The 21781-nt window shown below is 60.2% G+C and overlaps 1 protein-coding gene across 1 annotated transcript in view; it reads right to left on the bottom strand.

The window, feature by feature from the left end:
- The window catches only part of PKD1 (polycystin 1, transient receptor potential channel interacting), a 40372-nt gene that overhangs the window by 17676 nt on the left and 915 nt on the right, over positions 1-21781 (bottom strand). Inside the window, 21 exon segments of the mRNA XM_015564052.1 lie at positions 68-220; positions 594-765; positions 846-1059; positions 1149-1428; positions 1554-1697; positions 2715-2864; positions 3082-3398; positions 3820-7119; positions 7730-7863; positions 8124-8299; positions 8449-8580; positions 9457-10209; positions 10753-10994; positions 11331-11457; positions 12174-12289; positions 12622-12842; positions 13621-13804; positions 13925-14596; positions 14846-15015; positions 15770-15841; positions 15962-16033. Coding sequence (XP_015419538.1) covers positions 68-220; positions 594-765; positions 846-1059; positions 1149-1428; positions 1554-1697; positions 2715-2864; positions 3082-3398; positions 3820-7119; positions 7730-7863; positions 8124-8299; positions 8449-8580; positions 9457-10209; positions 10753-10994; positions 11331-11457; positions 12174-12289; positions 12622-12842; positions 13621-13804; positions 13925-14596; positions 14846-15015; positions 15770-15841; positions 15962-16033 — 7801 coding nt within the window.

Here is a 21781-nt window from a genome sequence, read left to right as displayed (position 1 = left end):
CACACGGCCGGCCAGACGCTTGGGTAGGGAGGCCTAGTGCTGCCGAAGAGCCCGGGTCCCATCCTACCATGCACTGGGCCAGCACGGCTGCGATCTGCTGGATGTCGTCCACGGTGTTGACCCGCAGAGAGACCAGGGTCTCTGTGATATTCTTGCGTATCTCGGCTTGCAGCTGCCACCTTAAGTCTGGCTCTGCCACCATGGCCAGGGTCTGCTCATACTGTGGGTGGTGGGCACAAGGCAGCTATCAGTGGACAACAGGTAGCCATGTTGGTGGGCACAGTGCAGACCATCTCAGGTGCTGCATACTGTAGGCAGTGACTCAAACCCTTTCAAGGGCCCTCCTGAGGTTCTGGGGCGCACGAAGAGGCAAGGCAGGGGGAATCTGACACTGGGGAGGGTCCCAGGAAGGGGCCATCAGTGAAGGCGCTCAGCCCTCTGCTGAGAGGAGAAGCCATTTCAAGGAGGTTAGGGACTCTGTCTGTCGGGAGCCAGGGACAAGTCCTTTGCAAGAACTCAAGGCTCCAGTCAGAAGTACTGCTCTGGGCCAGCACCCAACAGCTGAGGGCAAATGCCCCAGCCCTGGAACTGACCTCGTTGAGCACAGTGATAAGGGCCAGTGAGTATTCGATGACATGCTGGGGGTCAGCCTGTCTCAGCAGCCTGGGCAGCATACTCTCCGTGAGGCTGTGCAGCCATGGGGTGAGTTCTGGGGGGCCTCCCAGGGGGTCACCTGGGGGCTCTGGCAGGGTGATGGCCAGAGACCTGCACACAGAGGTCATAGGTGAACAGGCAGCAGCCCCTGCTCCCATCCCCCAGGCCCTGCTCCCAGGGGCCCTGCTCACCTGTTGAGGGCGACCACGGCAGCACCCAGCTGGTCCTGCACCACCACAGCCAGGTCCACCTCAAAGTGGGGTGCGAAACCGGGTGGCAGCACAGCCCCATAGGTGGAGAGACTGCCCTTGTACACACAGAACTCCTCACAGTGGCCCTGGCGGCAGCGCTGAAGCAGCAGGGCGTACACGAGGGGGGCACCCGCATCCTCTGCATCCCGCCAGCCTGCGGGCCACAGGAGTCACCTCAGCCGCTCCCTGCAGGCCGCCCTGGGCATCACCGTGGCCTCCCGCCTCCCTCCCGGCCGCACTCACCCGTGCACTCGAAGTGCACCTTGGTGGTGAGAGCACGCACGGCGTCCAGTGGGAAGAGGTGGCAGGAACCCCCCAGCGGAGGGCGGTTGGGGGAGAGGCGGATGGAAGCGCAGCCCTCCTCCTCGCCAGAGCGGCCCAGCACCGTGAGCGTGAACGTGTAGCCCTCGCCGTCCCGCAGCACACCGCGCCGCACCACCAGCCGCATGCCAGTGCTGCCTGTGGAGGTGGTTGTCTCATCCAGCACCAGCGTCTTGTTGCTGAAGGTGCGAGCAGCCCAGAGCTGTGGGTGTAGATGCGCACTCAGGGGCAGCATGGGAGCTGCTGAGCCCTCGGGGCTGGGACATGTCACCACCTAAGCACCGACCCTACACCCAGCCCTGCCCACCCCAGGCCCACCCAGCTCACCCCACGCTTGGAGCCCTCACTGCAGTTGTCACAGTGGCCCTCCAAGTAAACGTAGGAGCTGCGGCTCACTGCGTACACCCCCTGCGCCTTGCAGGACACGCACTCCAAGGACACGATGGGCATCCGGCCGCTCCGGATCAGCACCTGGAGATTGGGGGCCGGGGTGGGGGGACAGGAAGACCAGGCCCCGAGATAAGGGCCGCTGCTTCTGAGGCCCAGACCCCAAGTCTGCCCAGGTCAGCGGGGCGGCTGGGCCCAGGAGAAGGGCCTCTTCCTCTGCACATGCTGCTGTCCCAAACGGGGAAGCTCCCCTCTAGGCCCCAAGTCCAAGTTCCCAAAGGACAGTGAGCTTGGCCCTCACCCAGGGCATTCATCGGGTTTTGTATCTTCCAATTTGGGAGCAGGGATCATCTAAAGGAGCAGAGACCATGTTGGGCTTATTTTCTGCAGCATCCAGTGCCTATCTTGGGCCTGGCACACAGGAGGCACCTGATATGTGCTCACATATGGATGCACACAGGAATGAGGACAGCTGTGTTCTACACAGCCCTTCTGAGGGTCCTGCTGTCCTGGGGGGCAGGGTCCACCTCTGACAGCCCAGCTGAGCTGGACCCTGCTCGGAGCGCCTACCTTCCCAGACAGTCCCGAGGCAGGCCATCCGGGAGAGGCCTGGCACTGGGGACAGACACCCCAACCCAGGCACCAGCAGGGCCTGGCACACCTGCTCCCATCTGCAGGCCCTGCTCAACAGCAGCTGCAGTGGCTGACAGGGGCCCTGACCTCCTGGCCGGTCCAGGGGAGGGGAGCAGAGCACATGCCCATGGAGAGGGAAGACAGGCCTCCCTGTCAGGAGACTAGGACAGCCCCTCTCAGGGAGAATGTGTCTCCTCACTGTGGCCTTTGTGCTGTTGGGACAGTTTATTTTTCACAAATCACAAGAGCTGTACGGCTCCTCCAAGGTTTGGAAGGAAATAATGCTGAAGCAACTAGCAGTACTAAACATAGAAAACCTTAAAGGGTGTTTGGTGCTATCTGTAGGAGGCAGCCCTGTGTACTCAGCCTTCCTGGCAGCCCTTCCTCCCCGCTCCCCCCGCCCGCCCCCTGCAATGCAGGCCTCTGGCTCCACTTTCCTGGGCCAAGGCCAAGGGCCGGTGGACCCACCGTCTGGTTGGTGGCCTCCTCCTTCCGGCCAGCCTTCCACACGGTCAGGTTGAAGGTGTACTCCACGCCGGCTTGCAGACGCTCCCGAGGGATGGTGACTATGCTGTTTCCGCGGGGCCCGAAGTTCAGCACACACCCACCGGTCTCGCTCTGTGGCCAAGAACAGGGGCGGTGAGACCCTGTATGCCCCCGCCCCCCAAAGCAGAGCCTGACCCAGAGGACAGCTGGGGACACCCCTCCCCCTGCTGGGATCAAGCCACCAGGACTCTGCCAGCAGATGAACCCTCCTCCCCTGCTGGGCTCATTACTGCAGACACCCGAGGGGACTGAAGGATGCCCCTTCCTCTGGCCCTGCCGAGAATCGGACCTGCGTTGAGGCCACACAGGCCCAGTGGAAGCTGAGCGGTGTCTGGTCGCCATCCTCCAGGTTGGGGTCATAGGACTTGCTCCCATCCAGCACAAGGTCCTGCACGTCTGACCACACTCGGTAGGAGCCTCCCTCAACAATGGGCACGAGGCGCTCCGGGGCTACCGTCACGTTGGCCTGGATGCTCTGCGACAAGGGTGTGTCCCCAAAAGACACCACAAACACAAAGCAGTAGTGGCCCACAGGCAGCACCAGGCGAGGCACCACCAGCTGGGGCCGGCTCACGTCCACGCCAAGGTTTGTCCTGTAATGATTCCCTGGGCTTGCTGCTAGCCACTGAGCAAATATTTCTGGTTAACAGCAAAATTCATCAATAAGCAAATGGAAAACAAATCAGTTCAGCTATATAGTTGAAAAATAATCACAGTCTTGTAGACGAAACCTGCAAGGTGACTTTACAGTAAGAGTGATAGGAAAATTGCCAGGATGTGACTTGAATTTACACTGCAAGTGACTGTCACAGGAATGTACCACAGAATGCCAAATGATGGTGATATGATTGCTATGCAAAAACATATTTGTGCTTTCCAGTTACAGATAAGAATGCCAACTACTTTCTGAAAGTAGAACCTCTGAGTAATTTGTCATATGCTCTTTCAGTGTAAAAGGAGTATTCTTGTCCTTCATGGATTCATATTGTATAAACAGAGCGCTAACGTCATCTTATACCCAAGGGACTTCCTGAGCACTTGATTCAGGCGGCGCGGTACACCTCCCAGCGGTACTCCGTCTGGTAGCTGACACAGCCGCGCAGGTCAATGTGGGCCTCCAGGTAGTTGCGCTGGGAGCGCCGCATCAGCACCTGAGGGGGTAGGGCCACGTCTACCTTGGGCTCCCTGCAGGCCAGCACGTGGACGGTAACTGTGGCCTGTGCCACAAAGAAGCTCACCAGGTTGGAGGCATTCACCTCCACATGGTAGTCCCCAGGCTGCAGGTAGGAGTGCTCAGCCCAGGGCTCCTCTGTGTCCTCCGCCGGGGCCCCATCCCCGAAGTCCCAGTGGTAGGCCACACGCCGGGGGCTGGGGCTGGTGGCAGCCTCAAACCGGGCGGAGCGGTTGGTGAAGCAGCGGCCACTGCGCAGCGCCACGTACTGGATGACATCCTGGACCTCAACCACCAGAGTCTGGTTCACACCGCCCAGCTCATTAAAGGCACGCACGTGGATCTCCAGGAGCCCCGCGGCCACAGGGGTGTAGGTGACCTCACGGCCTGACAGGATGACCAGCGAGTCCCCCTGGACCTTCTGTAAGGAGAAGTACCAGGCATAGGCAACACGAGACCCCCGCTGCACTCGGGCCGTGAAGTTCCTCTCCGTGCCTGTGGCGATGCCTGCTTCGCAGCAGTTGGGCACCTGGAGCCCACCCACGGCCTCCAGCACCAGGATGCGTGCCTGCGCCTGCGCCCGGCTCACATGGTTCTCGGCCTGGATGCTCACTGTGTAGTCCCCAACCCGGGGGAAGCTGCGGGAAAAGTGAGGCCCTGGGAGCGCCTCGAGGCCAGCCCCCGCGACCTGCAAGTGGAAGCTGACGGCTGAACCGGAGGCCAGCAGGATCTGGAAGTGGACCAGCTGCCCAGGCTCCACCACCTTGCTGCTGGCCCACAGTACCAGGCCCACGACAGGCTCCTCCACCACGAGGCTGTGTGTGGCGATGAGCCAGCTGACTGCGTTGGAGGCATTGAGCTGGACAGAGAAGGTGCCAGCATCAGGGAAGGCCACAGTGACGTGCTGGCCGTGTCTGCTGCCACCGGGAACAGCCCAGCACCAGCTGACATTGGTGCCGGAAGCCACCTGCCCCCGGAAGGACACAGTGGAGCCAGTCATCACAAAGCTTCCATCCAGCTCACTGGCCCTGATGCTGAGGCCACTCACAGGCACTTGCACAGCCAACTCAATGGTGGTGTTAGCCAAGCCCAGCTGGTTCTTGGCCGTGACTGAGACCAGGTATAGGCCGGGAGTGGGGAAGGTGTGGGTCGTGGATGGTTCTGGGGTCTCCCAGCTCAGTCCTTCCTCCAGGGACCAGGTGTAAATGACATCACTGCCACCAGCCAGTTCAGCACAGAAGGTGACACTCACGTTGACAGGGGCCGGGTTGGGGGAGGCAGCCACAGACAGCCACCCCACGGGCTCCACAAACTCTACGGTGCGGTTGGTTGAGGCACTGCCCAGCATGTTTGTAGCCCGCAGCTGGACGTGGTAGGTGCCAGCCTCAAGCACAGTGAGTGAGAAGGTTTTGCCGCTGCCAACCAGGGTTGTGCCGCTGTCCCGCTGGGCAGTCCAGCCATAGGAGATGTTGGTACCATCCCTGACCACAGCCTGTAGCTGAAGGGTACTGTTGGTGGGGAAGCAGCAGCCGCCGCCACCGCCAGCCACCTGCAGCCCCTCAATGCGTTGCAGGACGTAGACAAAGATGCTATCCTGGGCAGCGCCCACCTCGTTCTCAGCTGTGACAATGATGTTGAAGGTGCCCACAGAGCGAAAGGTGTAGGAGATAGTGGGGCCCCCAGGAATGGGTGTGCAACGGTCACAGAGCACCCAAGAGTAGCGCACATCACTGCCCGCCTCCAGTGAGGTGCTGAAGCTCACGCTACCGTTCAAGGGCACCACTGTGCGGCTGGCATTGATACTGAGCCCCTGCACACGCCGCTGTACTGAAACATTCAGCTGGGCCTCCCCGCGGCTCACCTCGTTCCAGCCGGCCACCCTGATGGTGAAGTGGCCTGTGCTGGCGTAGATGTGAGTGACCGAAGGGCCCTCCAGCCGTGCGCCATCCCCAAGCTCCCACAGGTAGGCGACAGGGCGCCCGTGGCCCACAGCGGAGAACAGGTAAGGCTGCTGCAGCTCCAGCACACGGGACCCATTGACCCTGATGCCCGTGAGCTCCACGGGCTCCTGCACCTCCACGAGCGCTGAGTCGTTGGCAGCCGAGATGTTGTTGGACACAGTGACCGTCACCAGGTAGGAGCCTGCATCCCAATAGGTGAACGTGGCCTCGGGGACCCCGACGCAGGGTGCATCCTCGGTGCCAAAGTCCCAGGTGTAGCGGTAGTGGAACGGGGGCCAGGCGTGGGCCACCAACTGGGCCTTGTCTCCAAGCCGCACAAACTGCCTCTCAGGCAGCAGAGTGACGTTGCCCACCTCGGGCTCCACGCACACACTGGTGAAGTAATGTGCCTTGTTCACACGGCTTGACAGGATGAGCACCAGGGGAAACGTGCCACTCTGTGTGAAGTTGTGAGTCACAGTTGGGTCCCCCCAGATGGTCATGTTGGAGGAGCCATCCCCAAAGGTCCAGTCGAAGACATAGTGGGCAGGGTTCCCCGTGACGTGGGCCGTGAGCCGGGCCTGCGGCTGCACCGGTATGCAGGCCACAGGGTCAATCCACAACACCTCCAGGACAAAGACCTGCATGGGCAGGCTCTGGGCTAGGTGGCCAGCGGGGCTAGACACGCCCACGGTCACCGTATAGTTCCGAGCCTGCAAGTACACATGCTCCACTGAGGCCTCTGGGTCCGTGAGCACCGTGCCATCCCCCATGTCAAAAGTCCATGTGACATTGTCGCCCGACTCCAGGGCGGCGCTGACCACCACCGGCGTGCCCTGCTCCACAGCTGAGCTCAGGCTCACACGCAGGCCACGGAGCTCTTCAAAGACGCGGACATCAGTGCACGCCCCCGTGCTGCTCACTGTGTTGTTGACCTCGAGGCAGATGTGGTACGTACCCCTCGAGGTGTATGTGTGGTTGACCATTGGCTGGTGATGTACCATGCCTGGGGAACCATCCCCAAAGTCCCACGTGTACAGGATGCTCCCAGGAGAAGGCAGTGGATGTGGGGAGAAGGTGACGGGCCGGCCAGCAACCAGGACAGGGCTGCCCACAGCCACAGCCACGGCAGGCAGAATGGCACGCACACTCACAGGCACCAGCTGCGTCAAGTTCTCGAAGGCGTTGGACACGAGCAGGGTCAAGTTGTACTCACCTGGGAGACAGGCCCAGAGTGGGAATGGCGCTGTGGCCACCATGCCGCCTGCTAGCACGATCCCTCCCTAACCCCATGAGGGCTGCTGTGCGCAGGAACCTCTCAGAAGGGCAGAGTAGGGCCATGGTCAAAACGGAAAGAACACCCTTGGGTCCCGCTCCCGGGGCCTCACAGAGAGGTGTGTGTCAGGTGCCATCAGCCCAGAGCAAGACACAGGGCCACAGCAGAGCTGGGATGAGGAACAGACCGTCTCTGAGTGAGACTTCACTGGGATTAACAGAGTGAGGCCAGTGCAAAGCAAGGATCGTGGGAACCCTGCTATTTGCTTTGCATTCTGTGTATGAGGGGTTATGGAATTTTAAAAGTAAATAAACAGTAACCCTCCACCCCTTCTCTCCAAAAAAAGGCTCAGAGAAGGACACAGGAGGGTCTAGTTTCCTATCAGCAAGTTCAGTTCACAGGGATCAGTGACCTAGTCCACCCTTCACCCCTAGCCACCCCTCTTTCACCCTAGTAAGGCCCTGGGCCATCACCCCAAGCTACTTAAAGGGGGCTGCCCCTAGGAGGGCTTGCCCAGTGGGGGCCAGCAGGGCTGTGGGCCCGCCCTCACCTGGGATGGTGTAGGTGTGAGTGGTGTTGTGCTCCACTAGCACCTGGGCCACCATGGGGTCTGGGACCTGGAAGGACTCATCGTATGGAGGCTTGAACTGGCCGATCACCTGCTCTCCATCCCCGAAGGTCCACCTGGCAGGGCAGCAGGCAGGCAGTGAACATCTGGGAGGATGAGTGGGACAGGCTGGCCGCTCCCATAGGGGGCACCCTTGCCTGGCTATAGTCACTATTCTTGTACCTTCATTCAGGGTACCACCCAGCCCTGCTGCAGCTCCCACCCCCTCCTAGATCCTATGTACCCATCACCTCCCGACAGATGAGGAGGGGACTGGGGAAGGAGCGCTGAGAAAGAACCTGGCACCCCTGCTACCTGCTGGGCCCAGTGCACTCACAGAAAGGCCACCTCCACAGCCGAGTCCACTAGCACATCAGCTGCCAGCTCCAGCGTGGCATTGGGGGGCAGCACAGGTGGCACTGCAGACACCCGCAGGCCCCGCATCTTATGCATCCGCTCCACCGTGACATTGTAGTTCACAGTGACATTGCTCACGTGATTGGTGGCTGTCAGCTGTGGAGACAGGTGGTGGTGTTCAGGCAGCCAGTAGGCACTCACCCCAGCTACCACAGGGTGGGCAGGAGCAACGCGGAACAGAAACAAGGCAAGGGCGAGCACTAGTCATCCGCCCGCCCGCAGCCTTTCCTGCGCCCTTCACCCACCGAGAGCTTGAAAACCGCAGCGCTCTGGTAGATGACGTTGAAGACCACATTGTGAAAAGTCAACGACTGCTTGTCATCGATGGTCCAGCGGAAGACCACGTCTGAGCCGGCCTCCACCACGGGGCTGTACCTCTGAGGAAAGGGCACAGTGTCAGCCCACGGTGACCCTGCCCAGCACAGGGTCTCTGGAGGACCAACTCTGCCCTCGGCCTACGTCTACCCTCCTGGACACACCTCCCTGTGGGGCTCCCTGGGACAGGACTTGAAGACACTGTGGGGGAGAGGGAAGGCAAGAAGGGGTAGGAGGAGGGCCTCGGGGCTCACCCTCGACTAAGGAGCCACATGGTATCCGGCTGAGCTGGGGTTTAGTCACACCTTGACCTCTCTGCACCTCAGTTCCCCACCTGTCATCTCTGAACGGGCACACCCCTTCCAGGGCTCCTGCTCAAGCCCCTTAGTTGAACAGCACAGTGCCATTTGGGAAGGCACATGAGTCTCAATGCGTCTCATGCTAGATATTTACCTGCATCACCTGATAGAACAGGTGTGAACAGGTGTGACTGGGCAAGCTGGGGACACACTGTACAGGGGCAGGACTGTCAGAAACAGCCCTTCCAAAGTCCCTGTGCAAAGGTGCAGAGCTGGTGGCTGCCTTGTTCAGGTGGGCACCCCAGGCCCAGGGACAGGCCCTTCCCCGAAGGCCTTCATGTGGCCAGGTGGCATCAGACCCCTTCTCAAAAAGTGCTCAGGGCCTGAAGACACACCCAGGGTTAATGAGGTCAGAAGTATGCGAAGAGTTTTACAATTTGTTTCTTGAAATGTGAGAGCGGAAAAAACGTTTTTAGAGCCACTGCTCCAGCAGTGACTTTTCAGTAATTTAGGAATAAATGCCACCTAACAGGGCCTGCCCATTAACCAACCAAGCTCTCTCATCACCGGGGAGAGGCCACTCTTTGCACGGACACCTTATCTCAGGAGAGGGCGTACAGACCTGCTGGCCACACTCACCACCAGGACGCCCTGCAGCACGCGGGCCTCGGGGCTGGGCATGGCTCGGAGGCCGCAGATGGGCTCCTCCACCTTCACCCACAGGCTGAGGTTGGCCCGGCTGGCGCTGTTCTCCACCACAACCTCCACTGCATGCTCGCCCTCATGGAGTCTCGGCAGTGCCAACACTGAGAACAGGGTGTTGTTGGCCTCATGGGCACAGCTTGGCACCAGGGCAGCCACTGAATCCGGGCAGGTGGCCTCGAAGGGCGCACTGATGTTGCCCCCGGGCCAGCGCACCGTGGCTGTGGCGTTGGCACCGGAGTCTACCTGGAGCACCAAGGCCGAGCCATTGGTGGACATGTAGAGGAGGCCATCATGGGGGATGGGGTGGACGACCCGAAGCCCGGCCACTGAGGAGAGCACATCGAAGCTGCAGGATAGGTTCCACCTAGACACGCTGTTGCCCACTGCGGCCCGGACCTCATAGCGTCCCGGCCGCCTCAGCCCTGGATTGGGCCTGAGGCCCAGCAGTGGGGTGAGCCGTTCTGTGGCAGTGAGCAGCCGCAGGGCACAGGCCTGGCCTGCCCGGCTGGCCTCTAGCTGGGTAGGCAGGCAGCCCAGCCAGGCCGAGGCATTAGAGAAGTATGGGGCCTCGGGGCCAGGATGGCTGAGTGCTGGGGTACAGCGCAGAAGGGCGCCCGGGCCGGCATCATGCTGGAAGCCTATGAGGTCACCAGGGAGCAGGGGGCCATCCTGGTCACGGAAGGCGACCTACAGGAGAGGGAGGAGGGGCTGTGTCAGGGCCTCACAGTGGGCCACCTCTGGTCAGGGGCCTGCAGAGAACACTGGGCCAGGGCTCCAACAGGCAGGCAGGACCCTAGCAGGTAACCCGGAGTCACTCCTCCGCATGATCTCAACACTTATCACTCACTCACTCTACCAGGCTTCATAGGGGCCCCAGGCACTCACTCATGGTGGGGACAGAAGGGACAGCCTCAGACAAACAGAACATGCACTAGGCAAGACAGAGAGAATGCAGGCAGATGGGGCTTCCCGGACAGGGGAGGGACTTCGGCGGGACACTGCAGCCAAGACTTGAAGAGGAGGAAGGAAAAGGCCAAGCCAGCAGGTTTAGAGTCCTCCTCAGAGGCACAGAAAGCTAACGGTCCTGGGGCGGGAGCTTCTTGTGCTGGGAGATGAACAAGGGCTCTGACAAGGCCGGGGGTGGGCAGGGGGCCCGTGGACTATGTGGAAGAATCTGCATATTGTCTGTTTAATGGGGAGGCAGGTGGCACCCAGGCCAGTGACACACACCGAGTACTGGGCAGGGGGCCCCGCAGGTACAGAGAAGAGGAACTCCCTCCACAGTGTGTAGGAGGCCCCTGGGAGCCCCGGTCCTGCCGTGGACCCGTTGGCCTGAGGGTAGCAGGGGGTGTCCAGTGGCAGGCAGATGTTGGATCTGGGGCACCAGACACCTTCTGGTGTACACTCAGGAGCCAGCTCAGTCCTGTTCTCCAGGGACCTCCTCTCAGGCTCGCTGCTGTTCGCTGGGACCCCTGTGAGGAGAGGAAGGGTGTCACAGGTCCTGATTTACGGGGAGTTCCAGTCAGGATGTCCACTACTACCTGGGGCCCTGCCATGAAGTACTCCCGGCCTCTACTATCATTCCCCTCCCCTTCCCAACACCGGGCCAGCTGACGGCCGGGAGAACCCCCACCCAGGCAAGCCCTATCCAACCTGTCCTTGGGACTCCGGCACGAGTGGTCTCTGTGGACACCATTCTGTCCACCTTGAGGCTAGAGACCAGTCCAATGGTCAAGAGACCAGCAGCCATGACAACGCACAGGGGCTACCCAAGCCCCCCAACTCCCACCACCAGGACAGGGTCCCACCTGCTCCTCCCATGGGCCGGTACACCTGTAGCCTCATCTGGGCAGGCCGGCCGAGCTCTTGGGTTCCAAACTCAGCAGCGGTGAGGAAGGCTTCACGGCTCAGGCCCAGGCCAGGGAACACCATCACCTGGTGAGGTGGAAAGGAATAAGGACGGGGAGGAAGGGGGAGGTGTGGGGAGCAGGTGCTGGTAGGAGGGGGGTTTGGTATGCTCAGCTCCACAAACCCTGGCGTGTAGCCCCCACCAGCCGAGAGGGGAAGGAGCCACAACAGGGGGCTTTATGAGGCTCCCCACACGCTTTGCTAGGCAGGAAAAGTCATGTCAAAGCATCTGTGAGCAGCAGGACCCCTGCTGGGTTTTTTAAATCCACAGACACAGAGAGAAAAGGCACAGGAACTCAGAACCCTCCTGGATACCAGGCCAGGGGTTTCTCCTCCCTGCGCAACAGCGGGTTTTCTAAACCAGCGTCGCCAACCGGTGGTCCGCGAGGTCCGAAAGTTTGGCGCCTGCTATTCTAAACCATCTCTTCTAGGCACACAGGAAATTTAAAAGGGTCCTTAAAAAAGCAGCTGATGCCCAGCCGGCATGACTCAGTGGTTGAGCATAGACCTCTGAACCAGGAGATCACCGATCGATGCCTGGTTAGGGCACATGCCTGGGTTGCAGGCTCGATCTCCAGTAGAGGGCGTGCAGGAGGCAGCCAGCCAATGATTCTCATCATTGATGTTTCTATCTTTCTCCCTCTCCCTTCCTCTCTGAAATAAAAAAAAAAAAAAGCAGCTGTTTTCTAAAGAGGCACAGTAAGAGTGATCTGTGTCCGGGGGCAGGGTCTTGGCTGGCCTACCTCGACGGGCTCCCGGGGGGCAGAGAGGGCCTCTTGCTGTGCCAGGGGGCTCAGTGGTCCCTGCAGGTCTCCGCTGGGCGCCCCCAGGAGGAAGTTCTCCGCATCCCACACGGGGCCTGGGGTGGCAAGTGTGCAATGAGGTACTGGTCCCAGGCCAAAGAGGAGAGTGAAAGGGGCCAGGGCAGGACTGAGCCACCTGGCAGCAGCCCCCCAACCCTCCAGCTTCCTCTATCTTTGTTTCTGTCCGGTGCCCAGGACGACAGCAGGTGCTCAGCAAACACCTAATGAACCCTGACCGGCTAAGAAAGGAGCCGGGTGGGGGCGGGGGGCGGGGGGCACTGTCTTAGCCAAGGGTAGGAGGAGCTCTGGGGCCAGGAGACTGTGCTTGGAGAGTAGCTGTCTTGGTCCAGGGCAGAAGGCACCCCCTAGCCCAGCAGCCCCAGCGCACCTCCAGGCCGCAGCTCACAGACGTAGCTGTGTGGTGCCGAGCACAGGTCCGTGTTGCACTGCCCAGCAGGCCCAAGCCGCACACAGCGCTCTGCAGTGGCGGGATGTGGCTCCCCAGGTAGCCAGTTCTGGCAGCTCTCTAGGCTGAAGGCCTCACCCTGAGACCGCGGGCCTGCCTCAGCGCCCTCCACAGCCGAGAAGCCAATCCACACGTCCAGGCCCCTGCAGATGTGGAGAGTGAGGACTCAGGGGGCTCCCCAAAGACAAGTGCCCCTCCATTCATCCTCTCTAGGGGCAGGCTTCTCATAGCTGTCCCTCAGGTGGGCCCTGCCTCTACTCTCCAGATGGGAAAACCGAGGCTCAGAGACACGACCTGGAGAGCAAGGCCCATAGTAATTCCCATCCAGCCACCCTCACCATGCGGCTAGGGGCCCAGCCAAAGGATCTTGCCTCAATCAGACCAGCACTATGTCCTGTGGGGAGGCCCAGAGTGTGGCATTTGAGGACCATGACACCCACATATCAGTTCCCGAAGGGATATTCTCCATAGCTCTGCCAAGGTAGGAAGACCCTCTTAGGGGCAAGAACTGTAGACATAGCTAGGAATGGACACAGAAACAGACAGAGAGATAGGGATAGGGACAGACACAGGGATGAGCAGAGGGACAGGGATAGACACAGAGAAAGAAATGAGGTGCTGTGGTCAGGGCCAGGCACTGGGGCCAAGCATATTAACCAGTGACCTTGGGCATGGGTGTGACCACTCGGGCCCTCAACTAACTTCCCCTCCTCTACACTGAGGCAGGATATGGTTTCACCGTCTAACTAGGCTCTGCCCACACAGGGAACCGGGAGGGGGGTCTGGCCCCATCGCCAGCCTGGGCTGGTACTGAGGTCTCTCCAGCCACCTGTCCTCCAGACTGTCTCAGGCTCTGTCCCCAACACAGTGTTCAGCCTCGCCACCCCCACCTCCCAGCCTCTCAAGGCTGGGTTCAGGTACCTGGTGACGCGGGAAACCAGGAAGTGCTGGATGGCGGGACTGTCCACCATGGCCAGGGCGGCCCCAGCCCAGGCCCGGCATTGCTCCTGCGCCTGCAGCCAGGCTGCCTTCTCTGCTACCAGGCGATAGCAGTGTCCGTTACCAGGGAAGATCTCGGTGTCAGACGGACATAGCGGATGCACCACTGGGGGCCGGCAGGGAGAGACGGGGCATTAATGTGTGCCCACCTGGGCCTCTGCCCCACCCACCCCTGACCCTGGGGTGAGAAACAGGAGTGGTGACCCGGGCCCTGGGAAGTACCCACCTTGGACTGGCTCCTCGCCCAGGGCCATGATGCTGTAGGTAGCTTCAAGGCCTGAGCCACCACGATTTCGGATGCTGAGCTCAAGGGTCTCATCACTGTGCACCGAGGCTGGACACATGAGCTCTAGGGCAGCGGGAGCCGCCTCCACCTGCACCTCTGTCCTCAGTTGGGCTGAGCCAGCCCCCAGGGCCAGCACTGCTGTCACGTGATAGCGCCCAGGCAGCACATAGTGATGAACGCTGGCAGGACCAGCAATGTCCACCTCAGGGGAGCTGTCACCAAAGTCCCAGTGTGTGGAGCTGACAGGCAGCAAGGCAGTGACATGGAAGGCTGCTGGCTGGCCAGAGGCCAGGGGTCCTTGGGGCCCCACCAGGGCAGCCCCTGGGGAGGCAGGGAAGACATTCTGGAGGACGGTGGGGCCCCTGCAGGCAGGGGCAGGGGGCTGTGGGGAGCTAGAGCAGAAGGACAGGCAGATGGAGGAGGTGTTGGGGGGATGGGCAGTCCCGCACAGGCAGTGGCCCTGCTCTGAGAGGGCCGCGAAGTCCTGGCCGGTGGAGAAGCAGAAGGCACTGCAGGCCTCGGGCACCAGTGGACCCTCATGAGCAACTGCGAAGGCCACCAGCACCGTGGCACCCGAGCTGTTGTTGGGGAGGCAGGCAACGTACTTCTCACCTGAAAGGGGCAGATGGCTGCCTCTCAGGCCCCACTCTAGATCCCAGATCACCCCACCCCACCCCACTGCTGGTCTTCCCCCACCTGCCCACACCCTGGTCCAGAGGGCCTTCCTGGCCCAGTTAGTCTGTCTCAGCCCTGTTCCCCAGGTCCCCATCTACTGTGGAGGCTGGGGACCCGAGCACCGGCAGAGGCCCTGCTTGGAAGGGCTGTACCCCAGGAAACGAAGCTGGCCCTGCCCACACTCACCACAGCCACCGTCAGACAAGGGGACTCGAAGGAGGGGCAGGCCAGCCAGGGGGCCAGGCCCCGCACAAGTGGCCGCCTCTGGCTGCACCACATGAACCCGCTGCTCCTCTACCCAGCGCGGCAGCCAAGCTAGGCCACAGTCACACTCCAACGGGTTCCCACTCAGGTTTCTGTGGGAGGAGCAGGGCCAGGCACTCAGTGTGTGGTGGGCAGGTACAGGGGACCAGGCCTGGCCTTGAGGAAGAGCTAGGCCGTCCTTATCCCAGGGAGGTCAGCCTCCCAACCCCCAACAAGTGAACAAACAGCCTCTCAGAGTCTGGTCTCAAACTAGGAAGCAAGTATGAAGGCTAGGTCAGGAGGGCAGGGTGTTGTTGGGGGGCCATGGGTCAAGCCACTGACACCCATCAAAAACAACACAACTTAGCCCTAGCCGGTTTGGCTCAGTGGATAGTGTTGGCCCTCAGACTGAAGGGTCCCAGGTTCAATTCCGGTCAACGGCATGTACCTGGATCGCAGGCTTGATCATCAGTCCTGGTCCAGGCTCATGCAGGAGGCAAGCAATCGATGTTTCTCCCTCTCTCCCCGCCAACCCCCAACCCCCGACTTCCACTCTAAAAAAAAAAAAAATCAATGGAAAAATATCCTTGGGTGAAGATTAACAAAAAGTAAATAGAAAACAAAAACAATGCAACTTAGCCCAGCCGGTTGCTCAATGGGTTGAGCATCAACCTATGAACCAGGAGGTCACAGTTCAATTCCCAGTAAGAGCACATGCTGTGTTGCAAGCTCGATCCCCAGTGGGGGAGCAAGCAGGAGGCAGCCAATCAATGATTCTCTCTCATCACTGATGCTTCTATCTCTCTCTCCCTCTCCCTTCCTCTCTGTAAAAAATCAATAAAATATATTAAAAAAAATGTAACTTACATTTCACTTAAATTAAATAAATTAGCAAATGTTCCTTCTTCTAGTGTAGAAATCTTGTTGTTGCTTATGTCCCTGAAAGAAAGGGGGGATTCGGCAGGGTCTGAGGGATGCCCCCATAACCACAATGGTGACAAGCTGCCGCCACCTTCCCACCCTGTGGAATTCCACAGCTGAGCCAAAGGGGACACTCACAACTCTGTCAGCGCTGAGAGATTCGCCAGGAGCCCAACATCCAGCGCCCGGAGCAGGTTGTGGGAGACATCTCTGGGAAACAAGGCGGCCACAGGTCAGCATTGGATCCCTGGGCAGGACACAAAGCCACCCCGAGGCCATCCTGGAAGCTCCCCAGGACCCCACCCCCAAGTTCCCTATCCCTAGGGCCAGAATGGAGAATCGGAATGAACTCTCGGCTGGGGAAACCAAGGCAGGAGAGGCCTGGGGCCCCTCAAACTCCATCCATGCCCTGCCCCCTCTCCTGCAGATCCAAGGCCCTGCCCAGTCCCCTTCCCGTTGGCCCAGCAAGGCCATCCCACACCACAGAGGGCAGACTTCACCCCCCTCCACACAGGGGCCAGCTGCTGCCACTGGGGGGGCCTCTGAATGTCCCTGAGACACAGTGGGGCACAAAGTCCAGATGAACAGGGATAGGGCCCTAGTGGATGACCCAGCACCATAGTGATGGTAACAGCCCCAATTAAACCTCAAGGTTAACATGACCTCGATAGCATGACCCCACACGGTCAAGATAACACAGACTCAGTGAGAAGCATAATTGGGCAAACACCATCAAGAAAAGGTGAAACATGGATTGACCCTATGTTAAACTGTGCGGCCTGTGTAGGAGTGGATGAACTGACGAGAGCAAGATGAGAGCAAGGGAATCTCCTGAAACAGACTGTGACCCCACCAGAATCTGTGCAAAGGAAGACGGGACTGACACAACAAGGACATCAGCCAATAATCCCACTTTCCCTCCCAGCACCAAGGGGGAGATCACAGTCACTCTGCCCATCTATCTCCTGGGACGGGGACCCGGGGACCACTTAGACACCCCCAGTCACCTAACCACCCTATCCTCCTCATCTTCTCCCCAGGCTCCCACAGGTCTCTAAATAAATAAGGCCTGGACCTCCTACCCATAAGCCTCTGCCCTCTGATGTCTCAGAACGCCTCTCACCAACCCGGTCTTCCCATCAGTGACCACACAGCCATGCAGAGACCGGGGTCCATCGATGCCTCCTCCAGGCCCAGCTCCTAAAACACACAGCCTCCCCCGTCCTACCCCCATCCCTGGCCCTGGCCTGGCCTGGCCCCGCCACCACGGGCCCTCCTAGCCAAGCTCCCATGGCAGCCTGGGGTGGGAGTGTCCTGAAGCCCAGCTCCCGTCAGTCACCCTCTGGCTCTGCTTTCTCCAGCCTGCTCTGAACACAACAAGAGCTGAGTAAGAACAGGCTGGTGGAAACTAGGTCCTCCTGGAGCCGAGGCACTGAGGACCAGCCCAGGCCTCTGGGTCTCCACACACACAGGCCCCAAGGTCATGGGGGTGAGGGGAAGACAAGGTCCCAGGGCTTGGCTGGCTGGGATGCCTGACACAGTCTACCCGCTCAGCTCACAACCAGGACCACCTCTGGAGCCAGGCTCAGGAAATGACCCCCACCCCAGCCTCTGACCACTGCTCCTCCCTGGAGACCTGCTGGCCACATGGAGCTTCATGGCAACCAATATTTGAATGATGGCCTCCTACCACGGACAGGGACTGAAGGCTGGGTCTCAGCTAGGCTGCTCCCAATATCCTGGCTCCCAACATAGCCAGGGGGCTACCTAGGGATTTTGGGGGGACACCACTGGGCTTTGAGTAACCAATGCAGGGGGCTTGGCCCAGTCCCCCTGTGGCTTCCACTAAGGGAGTGTGGGGATTTGAACTATGGATTCAGTCAGCTAACACTGGGAGCCGTGTGTGTGTGTGTGTGTGTGTGTGTGTGTGTGTGTGTGTCTCGGTCTCTCTCTGCCAATGAGCAGACAGCACATGGACATGAAGAGCTCCACCTAGGCCTGCCGGGGGTGGGCAGCAGGCCAAGGGCATCCTCAGTCAGAGGGTACGGGCAGCAAGTGAGCAAGCACACGGTCCTCCAGTGAGCAAGAGGGGCTGAGAGGAACTCCAGACACAGTCACACGGGTCAGGCAGGTCCTCCCAGTGGTGGAGCCTCTGCAGAACCAGACTGGGGTCCTACAGGGCGGGGGAGGCACTGGTGGGTCAGAGCTCCTGCTGCAACCAGACAGGGGCTTCCCCAGGAGGACCCACAGCAGCCCCACCACTGCTCTGACCAAGTGGCCCAACCAGGCAGGATGCCAGGACACCTCACTTGGCAAGGCTCTCCGCCCAGCAAGAAGGTCGAATGGCAGTGCAGGTGCCAGTTCATGCAGTCATGCCACCCAGCACCCTGAGAGCCTGACTGCTTTGGGAACCAGGGCAGCCACACACACTGAGAGGCCTAGACGTCCTTTGCCCTCCCCTGTGACACGAGACTTGATTTAGTTTGAGAGCCCTAAGCCCATCAGCGGTGTGGCTCGGTGCCTCCTCAGCACACAAAGGCACGAGAAACACAGGTGCAAACCGCAGCCCCCGCTCCCCAAATGTTCAAACTGAGAACTAAAGAAAGCGCTGGAAGAGGTGCAGAGTAACAAACCCATTCTCAAGAGCAGGCAGGTACCCTAGATTTTCCACACTCGCATTCTGCTCTTGACGTAGGAGGGTGGGCAAGGGTAGTCAGAAGCCACTCCAGCCAAGGAGGTCAGGACCCAGCCCTTCTCCACTCCAGGAAGTGGCACTGAGGCCTCAGGGTCAGATCCCTGCCCTGCTGCTGAGCTCGGTGCCCCACCCTCTCACCGAGACCTGAGATTCTCCATCTGGAAACAGGAGTGTGTGCTTGCACACACAGGTCTGTTTGCCTCAAGGGTTGTGGGACAGGAGCCCATGCCCAGAGTGTGGTTCCGAGAATTCCAGGGGAGAACCTTTGTGGGCTAGGGGACATGGAGATGGGGCCTCGGGCAGGGACACCTCTGCTCTCCCCATCTGAGCCCAGCTTCCCCCTTCCCTCCGACATGGAGGTGGGAGGAGGCTTTTTCCTTTCAGTCTGGCAGCTGCCAACAAAAGTGGGTCTGGGCCCTACCCGGCCTGGCTCAGTGGATAGAGTGTGGGCCTGCGGACTGAAGGGTCCTGGGTTCGATTCCAGTCAAGGGCACATGCCCTGGTTGCGGGCTTGATCCCCAGCAGGGGGCGTGCAGGAGGCAGCCAATCAATGATTCTCTCTCATCACTGATGTTTCTCTTTCTCTCCTTCTCCCTGCCCCTCTCTAAAATCAATAAAAATATTTTTTGAAGTGGGTCTGGGAGACATGGGGGGGGGGCATATGCTTTCTACTAGGGGCACAGTGGGCAACACTACCCGTTTCTGTGCTCAGTGTACACTGGGAAGGGTGGGAGCAGAGAAAACACTGGAGTGGAGGTCACTGGAAGGGTCATGGGGGAGGGTCACTAAAAGGAGAATCGTTGGAAGGGGACAGAGGTAGAGTCCTCACCCAGCCCCACAGCCCCGAGGCCCTGTACAGCCACTTTCCACATCTCCATCTGCTTTTGCCATCACTGTTCTGGGGGAACGCCAAGGCGTCGGGCCAGCCCCATCCCCTCTCCAGCCCCTCAGCTTCCTCTGCACCCCCAGGTGATGTCATTGCAATCTGACACCCTGTCCCACACTCAGTTGCCTACAGTCCTGCAAAAGTGGGGGGAAACGACATGGGAGGGGAAAACGACAGGACACAGCAGGCCCAAGGAGCTGCCTACAGGAGCCCACACAGTGGGCAGAAACAGCAGAGGCCAGACCCACGGGAGGAGAGCCAGCAGCCTGGCTGGACAGCACCCTGAGAGATGCTAGGCCAAGCAGGCCCACCCTCTGAGCCAGCTGGACCATCCCAGGTCCCTGCAAACCCCAAGCCAGCAACTTCCAGGGATGCCAAGGTTGGAGAGGTTAGGCCAGCTTGGGGAGCGGGGAGTGACCTGGGAACAGGCACACACCCACAACAGCACAAGACATGTGTCACCTCCCCAGGCACCAGGGATACGTCTGGGAGGGGCCCCCACTGCCTGCTACACTGAACACAAGTCCCATGGAGATGGGGACTCTCACTCCCAGCCCATTCCTTCTGCCGTCCCCTCTCCTGCTCCAAGACAGGCAAGTGTGATGGAGAAGGGGAGATCCCTGGTCTATCCCACGCATCTGGGCCCTCCTCCTCCTCCCACAGCAGGGCCCCAGCAGTCACTGGGGAGCCCGGTCTGTCCCCACGCAGGGGTGGTCCCAACTCCCTCTGCCTTCTAACTCAGACATTCTCAAGGGGAGCACCATTAGCTTCCCCTGGGCCTGCATCCTTGTCTTCAGGGCTTGAGCACCCAATAGCACATCTGTATGCCTCTGACTCTGATCTTTCCTGCTCCAAGCAAGAGAGAGGGTAGGGTGAGGGAAGGGGGGATCCCTGCATCCACCACCAAGCTGGAGCTGCCCGGCAGAAGGGGCTGAGGGCCCTCCCAATCCAATGGACAAAGGCAGCTTCCCCTGCCCACACAGGGCTCTGCCTCTGCTCACACCCCAAGCCTTGCAGTGAGGAGGGTGGCAGTGGAGGGGTTGGGGGGAGAGGGGAGGGGAGGAGGAAAGGATGGGAGGGAGTCCCAGGACCAGAACAGAAAGAGATGGAAAGGGACTTTGAGTGCGAAGGTAAGTGGGGGGAGAGGCGAAGGCCAAGGAGAGAGGTTGCTGTGACAGCAGGGCTGGAGTGGCCCCTGGGGCTCCAAGGGCAGTCCCCTTCAGAGCTGAGGAAATAACGCCCCAGACAAGCCGGGAAGCTGCCCTGCAGCCCAGAGCTGCCTATGTTTTCTCCTCGGCCGAGGACGGGATTGGCCTGGGTGCCTGCTCTCCAGTCTAGAGCTCCCCAGTCCAGATGCCGGGCGAGGTCTGGGGGCCAGTCAGAGCCCCCAAGGAAACATCTGCACATTCCAGACACATGTGGTCAGCGGCGGGGGTGAGTGCCAGGCCCCAGCCCAGCACCCCCACCCCAGTGCTGGCCGCTGTGCTGGATACAGGGCTTGAGGGGAATGGGCTCCAGAAGGGCCGCCTGCACATGTTATGTAACCTGCTCCTCCCAAGCCAGCAGCTGCCTCCTCCCTCCGACAGGACAGCACAGCACAGCGGTAGCAGAAAAAGGCACCCTACTCCCCATCCAGGGCCCAAGGCTCCCTCCAGCCTGAACCTGGAAATACAGTGTCAGTGGGTCTGGCTGGGCCAGCCTGTCCTCTCCTTGGAGGTGCCACACACTCAGGGAGAAACAGGGTCCCCTCCACGCATCAAGGGGAACGCCACACACAGTCCCTGGAAGCCAGGCTCAGGCAGAAGGGAAGAAAGGCCACAGTGCTGGTCCTGGGCCCCTCAGGGGACCCCTGCCCCCACCTCAGCCCTCCGGCCAGGTAGTGTCACCCACTTGCCACCTCGTCACTCACTAATGTGTCCTGTAGCACTGGGTACAGGCAGTCAGGAGCCCATTCCTGTGCCAGTTTGAGTCTAATAACCTCATTTTGTTTTCATTCCCTTCTATTTGTGGAGAGTGAGGCTGGCTGGCTTCCAGGGCCGGAAACGATGACTTTTAATAAATTCAAGTTTGAGAGAGAGAGCCGATTTGAAGAAAAACATGCAGAGAGGATGAGCTGGGGAGGTGGGCAGGAGGCAGGCCTGCCAGGGAGAAGGCGCAGGGAGGGCCCACCAGACCCACATTGGCTCTGTGCCCAAGCCCCCACCTGGCTCTAAACCAGGGCCCAGGGAATCAGCAAGGGGGGTGGGGGATGTCTCAGCCTTGAAAACTAGAGGGAAAGGCCAGAGTGAGAGCCCGCCACAGCCTCTCAGCCCCAGGGCACGGAACAGCGGGGCGGTGCCCATTCCACAGGGTGCTCTGTGGGGCTCCCTCAAGGAGC

This window comes from Myotis davidii, unplaced genomic scaffold (genome assembly GCF_000327345.1).
Source record: "Myotis davidii unplaced genomic scaffold, ASM32734v1 scaffold599, whole genome shotgun sequence".
NCBI lineage: Eukaryota > Metazoa > Chordata > Mammalia > Chiroptera > Vespertilionidae > Myotis > Myotis davidii.
The sequence above is the reverse complement of the archived record's forward strand: the minus strand, read 5'-3'. Positions and strand labels throughout refer to the sequence as shown.